At 40.8% G+C, this 7,484-nt stretch overlaps 1 protein-coding gene across 4 annotated transcripts in view; it reads left to right on the top strand.

The window, feature by feature from the left end:
* The first annotated feature begins 250 nt into the window (after nt 1-250).
* LOC308080827 (paraspeckle component 1-like) overlaps nt 251-7,484 on the top strand; it is a 49,883-nt gene continuing 42,649 nt past the window's right edge. For all 4 annotated transcript variants that reach the window (XR_013932748.1, XM_080422849.1, XM_080422848.1 and 1 more), the window contains exons 1-6: nt 251-557; nt 1,686-1,886; nt 4,481-4,630; nt 4,827-4,978; nt 5,851-5,949; nt 6,331-6,527. Coding sequence is in view for 3 of the 4 variants with exons in the window: in XM_080422849.1 (XP_080278975.1) it covers nt 351-557; nt 1,686-1,886; nt 4,481-4,630; nt 4,827-4,978; nt 5,851-5,949; nt 6,331-6,527 (1,006 nt within the window). In the remaining variant the exon portion in view is untranslated. The remainder of the gene's footprint in view (nt 558-1,685; nt 1,887-4,480; nt 4,631-4,826; nt 4,979-5,850; nt 5,950-6,330; nt 6,528-7,484) is intronic.

Below are 7,484 nucleotides of genomic sequence, written 5' to 3'. Positions count from 1 at the left end.
ATGGTACCTCGGCTGGCTGGGTACCTACAGTATAAGGCTGGTAGCCTAGATTTTAAAACTATATATATATATATATATATATATATATATATATATATATATATATATATATATATATATATACCTTCAACCGCGTGCATGAGAGTGCATGTGGGCTGGTTTTTATTGCAATGGGCTGGTTTTAAGGGCTGCTTGGGCTGGAAACTGTCATTCCGATCTGGCAACCCTGCCATCTTGCTGCACCGAACATTTAGCTGACAGAAGCTCCGGAGCGTCGACACGGGTTTTTTCATTCACATTAGAACAAATAATTATATCCAACAACAACACTCCCAAGTCTGAGTAAAAGAATGGCGAACCGAAATTTGAAGCAAGTGAGCATGCAGCAACAGCAGGGCAACAACAACAACAGCAACTCCCCCCAACCACCGCCGAGACGCGGCGGCACCGAGTCCCCCGGGGAGCAGCAGCAGAGAGGGCCGAACAAAGAGGGCCCCACGCCGCCGCCTCCACAGGCAAGACCGGAGGACGAGGAGGAGGGCAGCGGGGAAGGCCCGGTCAGTGTTGCCATGTCCGCGCTTATTGATTGATTGATTGATTGATTACTTTAATAGTTTGCAAAGACAAGCTCAGGTAAGTACAGTTCAATACAAGGTCCGTTAAGATAATTTTTAAACCCAAGAAAGCACTATGCCTTGTTTCCACTGGGATCTTCTGTACTCAATTCATCGAAACATTTAATGACTGACACATATTCAATACTATGCAAAAACATCATATAAACGAGTAGAAATCGAAAATCAAAAATTACGAGCAGTGTTGCCATTTCCGTTTAGTATAAGCGACCTTGTGCTTCTTTTTCTGTAAAGTTGCTTGTAAAAATGGGTGGTTGCAGTTTTTTGGGCTTGTTCTACTTGCTTATTTAGGCTTGCTTACACTTTTTTGAAACCAGTGGTTCCCAAATATTTTCATAAATGTTTTGTGCCCCAGGGAGGCTGGGGAGCATTTGTGTTGTTAGAATGTTTCAAAAAAAATATTCCAAATATTCCACATTTTATTTCAAGAGTTTTTGAAAATAGCAGATCTACAAGTATTGGAGATCTGCTATTTTCAAATAGCCGACTGTTTGATTGTCAGGCATGTTGCCATGTCCGCTTATTAGTCAAAGATCTTTTTTGTGCATAGTTAGATTCTACCTTACCATTAGCCATATAGAAACAGGTAGATTCATTGGTACTGCTGAGGAGAATAGAGTTTGTGTGTGATTTGGAGGAAATTGAAAGTGAGGTTCATTTTTGGGTTTACTGCCCCATTATGATGAATTAAGACATTTGTTGTTTTGTAAAATGTCATCTATATCTATATTATAATAAGCGTAAGCGACTTTGGGCTTGTTTTTCTGTAAAGTTGCTTGGAAATATTGGCTAGTTCTGGGTTGTGTTTTTTTGGGCTTGTTTCTAAAGTGTAGTTGCTAATTTGGGCTTGTTTCCAAATGTTGCTTAAACCAGTGGTTCTGAAACATTTTCATGTCAAGGACCCCCAAATTCATGTGTATTTGTCCACCTACCCCCCCCCCCCCTCAAAGTTTCCCTTTTTTCAATTTCAAAATGCTTTGGGAAAATATGTTTATTTATAATATAAATAAAATATAATAATAAATATTAAATAATTTGTTTGTCACACAGAATCTGGCGCGGGAGATGATCCTGGACCTGAAGAGCATGCGGAGGCCGTGGGAGAAGACGTTCACGCAGCGCTGCCGTCTGTTCGTGGGCAACCTGCCCACGGACATCTCCGAAGAGGCCTTCAAGAAGATGTTCTCCAAGTACGGCGAGGTGAACGAGGTGTTCATCAACCGAGACCACGGATTCGGCTTCATTCGCCTGGTAATTTCAATTTGCTTGCAATAAAATTTAGTTTTTTGTTGTTGTTTTTTACTGTTTGTTGTAGCAGGAAGAGCGTTGCTCATGGTAACGGTGTTGCACCAAATTATTCACTAACCTGTCAAATTCTGACTTCTGATTAGATGGAGGACTCGCATGAATGATTTGCTGCTGTCTGTATGTGTGTATATAAAGGTGTATGTATGTATGAATGATTCTGGTGCATTATTATCTTTATAATCATGCAAATGCAAATAGATTTGTATGTATGCCTTGGATCAAGACTATCATAGATGTATTTTATTGATTTAGACATTTGCATATCTATGATGATCTATTACCGAAAGTAAAAGTCAGACCCGATAAAATACATCTATGATCTATTGATCTAAGGTTAGTAATAGAATGCATGTATTATTTAGATACATACATTATGTATGTAGGCTTTGTATGTAAGTAATACCTTCTTCCGGTATTTATATCACACGTCACATGTCAGAATGTCTTGTAAGACTGAAAGAAGTGTCATTTTGAAGTAGGGCCTATTTCAGAAATCTGATATTGTAATTGCTTTATAATTGTGTAATTTGTTGTGATATCTTTGTGCTAAATTCAAACCCTCATCTTTTTTGCAGTTTACTTCTGCAGTAACCATTTGATAATTGGCCGGTGTCACAACACTAAGGAATGAAACTGCTGATTTCCGGTGCATTATTGTTTTTATAATTAATCGTGCAAATGGATGTGTTATTTAGATTGTTTGAGGCAGGAGGTAGAGTGGTCACTTGCAGGCTTCATGTGGAAGTGTCCCTGAGCAAGACATTAATCCACCATGCACTCATTTAGGGCAGAACACTGCTGGTTCAAACACAGAAACATCATTTCCCCTTGGGGATCACTACAAATAATATATACCCCTTTTCCTATAGAAATGTTTAGAAATAACTGTAGACAGAGCAATGATTTTTAGATTAGCCAATTATTTTTACCCCCTTTTCGTCCAATTTAGTTGTGCCAATTTAATTCCTCCCACTGCTTGCCACTGCCGTTGTACCCTACTGGCTCACCTGCCAGTGTGGAGCGCCCACCGGGAGGACATAGAGCCCTTGTCCTACTCCTCCCCCTCCATGCTGACAGGTGCTGCCCCAGCTGCAGGGGTACTGTCTTGCATTAACAAATATATCACCCTCCCTGCCCGGCTTCCCTCCTTGAACACAAGCCAGTTGTGTTCTTATAGACCAGGGCTACTCAACTTAAGATGGCTCAGGGGCCACTCGGCAAAATACCAAAAGTCCAAGGGGCCGCCATAAAAATGACGGTCCTATTTTGGATTTTTCGATTTTGTAACACACAAGAAAATGTACATTTTGACATCATATTCTTTTCACTGTACCAGTTTATTTTGTGTGTATGTCCAGTGGCATCAGTTCAGCAAAAGCTAAGGTATGGCAAGGTTAGGGTTGCCAACTCCCAGAGATTGAAATAAGGGACACCTATCCTGGGCGCGCGGAAAAGCCGCGCGGCCGGTAAAATGTGGGGGTCAAACACCCCCAAAAACCCGAAATGCATAGAAAACTATGCATTATACCTGTAACAATTGACGCACCTGTATGTATGTCTGTCTGTTTTTTTTGGAAAAATGTTTTAGCAACCCATATATTTGAACGGATATGTATATTTTTATCCTGTGCTTAAAAAAAAAAAACGCTGTGTTGGGGCCGCATGCGGCCCGCGGGCCGCGGGTTGAGTAGCGCTGTTATAGACGCTTCTTGGCCAAACCGGATGCACCGCGGTGGATTCAAACCCCTAGGCTCCGTGGTGATGGCCTGGTACTTCACCGTACTCTACTAGGTGGCGCAGGGTACCCCTGCTGTTGGTGGCGCATTGGTACCCCCTGATTAATGCCTCAGATCCCAATGCTCTGCACTAGTCCGCAAAGTATTTTAAAATATCCAACAGTCAAGATTGTTTTCATCAGTCATAGTGGTCCAACATGCAGTGGCTCAATACTGAAACATTTTTCACTATAGCGTGTATAGTGTGCTTGTTACATACCTGTATGTTTCCACAGAAAATTCAGCTGTAGGCGGTTGTCGCTACTGTCATGCTAAAACAAAATTGTAGGCGCCATAGGCCATCATGCATACTTTAGTAAACAGGAAATGTAACATTTTCTCTGCCATAGCAAGAAGAACATCGTTACCGTTCCTGTCCCTTATTACATTAATTATTTACAATTGATGCAAAAATGGTGTAACACACTACTTTTTTTCATGGAGTAATAGGTGAAGTAATTTCTGGTGGATATCTTAATGAGTAAAGTGTTGCTTAATACTACTAAAGAGCCCGACACATGTTATTGCCGAATACACAGTGTATACTATTTACCATAATCCTATTTGCCTGCAGTGTATTGTTTAGCATAAATTTTGCATGGTCAAAATGAGGCTCTTGCAACATTTCTAAGGGATAATATTTTTTAATTCATTTCAACCATACAGTAGACCTGAATTATCTAACAATTGTTCCTGAAGTAAGATTCTTTTGAGGTATAGGATTTTTTTTTTTTAAATCCTCCATGTTACTCTGTGTCACAGGAAACCCGTACACTGGCAGAGATTGCCAAGGCAGAGCTGGACGGGACCGTCTTGAAAAACCGACCTATAAGGATCCGTTTTGCTACACATGGCTCTGCACTCACTGTGCGCAATCTGTCTCCCGTGGTTACAAACGAGCTGCTGGAAGAGGTAGTCAAACAAACTGTGCAAAAATGCATTTGTGCACGTTTGCTCATCGCTTTTATAATTGTTTTAATTTGTTTTCTCCAGTGCTTTGTAATTGCATTTGTCATTCCAACTCGCCTCCTACCATACAAACACCTCAATGAAATTATTCTGATCTTTTTTTAAATGGTCTGATTTCTAAACCATTATGAATCCGCAGGCATTTGCTGAGTTTGGGCCAGTAGAACGAGCCGTTGTGGTGGTGGATGACCGTGGGCGTCCAACAGGAAAGGGCTTTGTGGAATTTGCCAACAAACCAACTGCTCGCAAAGCCCTGGACCGCTGCAATGAGGGGGCGCTGCTGCTCACCACGTAAGAGGCGTGTGTGTGTGTGTGTGTGTGTGTGTGTGTGTGTGATAAAAAGGAGTCTGCAACTTTTTAGATGGAATTTAGTTCAATTATTGCATAAATAAAGTATATCCTTTTGTACTACAACATGCAAAGCATGAGTATGAATCCCAGACTTGTGTGTTGCGGGTACTCTTATTTTCAGTTGACTAGACTCAATAATGGAATGTTTTTCACAGAGATAATTAGATTACATTAGATAGACTGATTTCTATGTTATACTTCTACATCCGTTGTGTAGTTCATTGTAACTAACAGGCTTTATGAATTCCATTCTGCCATTTTGAGCACTTTTTTGTATACTTTGGCCTGTACAAATCTATAAAAAGATCAATCAAATAATACAGACAGATGTTGCAGTGGATGTTGCAATGTGTCCACAACAAGGAGTTTAAAAGACCTCATGATGGTTATTTGAATGTCCATTTAAATGGCATTATCTGTGTAAAGATTGCATCATCATTTGCCAAAGCAGAGTTTTCCTTGGCTCTCTCTGGGGGGGACAAATGTTGGGTCCCTGCTTTACATGTAAAGTGTCTTTGGACAGCTTCTTTTTTATGTGGAATTATAATAAAATGTAATTGATGAACCTACAGTAATAATGGCGAGGTGCTCTGCATTATTATAGGGTCTGAACAAACTATGGTGGTAACCTCCCTATACAGGTAGGTCATAAGACGGAGCACTCGGCCATGAATCGTCCCTTTGCCTATCACTGTCGGTACGTTAGCCTTGCATGAGTGTAAACCCTTCAGTGAGACAGCACTGAAGTATGTGTGTACCTTATAATAACTGTATGTAGAGTCTGTTTAAACCTTTTGCATTGCCCTCCCCAGCACCCCTCGTCCAGTCATTGTGGAGCCCAGAGAGCAGCTGGATGACGAGGATGGACTGCCAGAGAAACTCCTGCAGAAAAAGCATACATACAATCACAAGTATGTGGAGTGCAAATGCATAGATGGCTTAGTTATAACACTGGTTCCTGACTGTGTTTTTCAGGGACCCATGGCTTTCTATCTTATCTATGTGTTGTCCAATGCTTCATTTCCATTGCAAAAGTGCAAGGTCATTCATGGAAATTAGGTGCTGAGCATTTTACATTATTAGTCTTTACATTACAATCGGGGTGAACAGAACTGTTCATTGCTGTGGTGCTGCTATCGTATCAGAACCGGGGACCCGGTTAGCCGGGTAAATGAGAAGGTGTCCAAACCTTTGACTGATACTAGTAGTTGAATCCAAATTAAAGGTTTATTGTCTGCTGGGACGGTACTCTTGTTCTCAGTATTTAATGTTCTGTGTGTTTTCTTTTCCAGAGAGAGAGAGCAGCCACCACGCTTCGCCCAGCCAGGCACCTTTGAGTTTGAGTACGCGTCTCGTTGGAAGGCTCTGGACGAGTTGGAGAAGCAGCAGAGGGAGCAGGTGGACTTAAACATCAGAGAGGCCAAAGAGAAGCTGGAAACCGAGATGGAGTCAGCCAAGCATGAGCACCAGCTCCAGCTCATGAGACAAGGTAGAGACTCCACGTGTGTGCATACCTGCTAGGCTTGTTCCATGTAGATTTTTTTTTTTCTATACTCGCGTGTTCTCTGTAAGAACAATAATAATTGTCTTTGCAGATCTACAAGCTCATGAGCTTGTAGATCTGCTATTTTAGAAAAATCTTTGAATATATATTTTTAAAGCGAACATTTTTTGCTTCTGGAGGGAACAAAATATTTTACAAATGTTCGCTTTAAAAATATACATCTACAAGCTTGTATATCTGCTATTTTTGAATAGCCAAATAAATCAAAAAATGACAGAGATGCGTCCCCTGGATTGAATGGGTTAAAACAATGAATGGCCATTTGCAGTAGTACTTACAAGCCACTGAGTGGTGCTATTGAGTTAACATTATATGTAATAAATGCAAATCAAGGCTTTTAATCTATCATTGTACCATCAATCAATTGAACACGCCAACAATGGAAGGTCGAGATCCATTTAGTAGCATAACATAATAGCCTATATGCACACACCTCTTCCGCATTCGACTCGGGCCGCCAGTCAACTTCCGGTCCCGGTCCACTCCAATGATAGTGGGTGTACAGTCGTCATATTATAGCAAACAAAACGGTATAAACGACATTATTTGATTTGATTATCTTATATTATGGTCTTTTATACGTTTTATTATTTGTATGTCGACGTTTATGTTTTGCCATAGGTTCGTAGCGTCTTAAAATCTCCTTTCAAAAACGGGAGGACGTGTACTGCACCATACCACTGTGTAGTGAAGCCTACAGACTACAGACAAGTTTTCATTTTCCACCGATTCCAAAAGACAAATAACTAAACAAGAGGTGGGTAGCTAATATCCGAAGAGACAACTTTACAACCTAGAAAACAAGAGTCCGAGTCTTCAGCAAACAGTCCATTTTAAACTGAAGAGGACCACAACAATGGAGGAATCATCGCGGTTCACCCG

This window comes from Gymnoscopelus braueri, assembly GCF_963280865.1.
Source record: "Gymnoscopelus braueri genome assembly, chromosome: 24".
NCBI classification, from domain to species: Eukaryota; Metazoa; Chordata; class Actinopteri; order Myctophiformes; family Myctophidae; genus Gymnoscopelus; species Gymnoscopelus braueri.
This window is presented reverse-complemented; position numbering and strand designations above follow the sequence as displayed.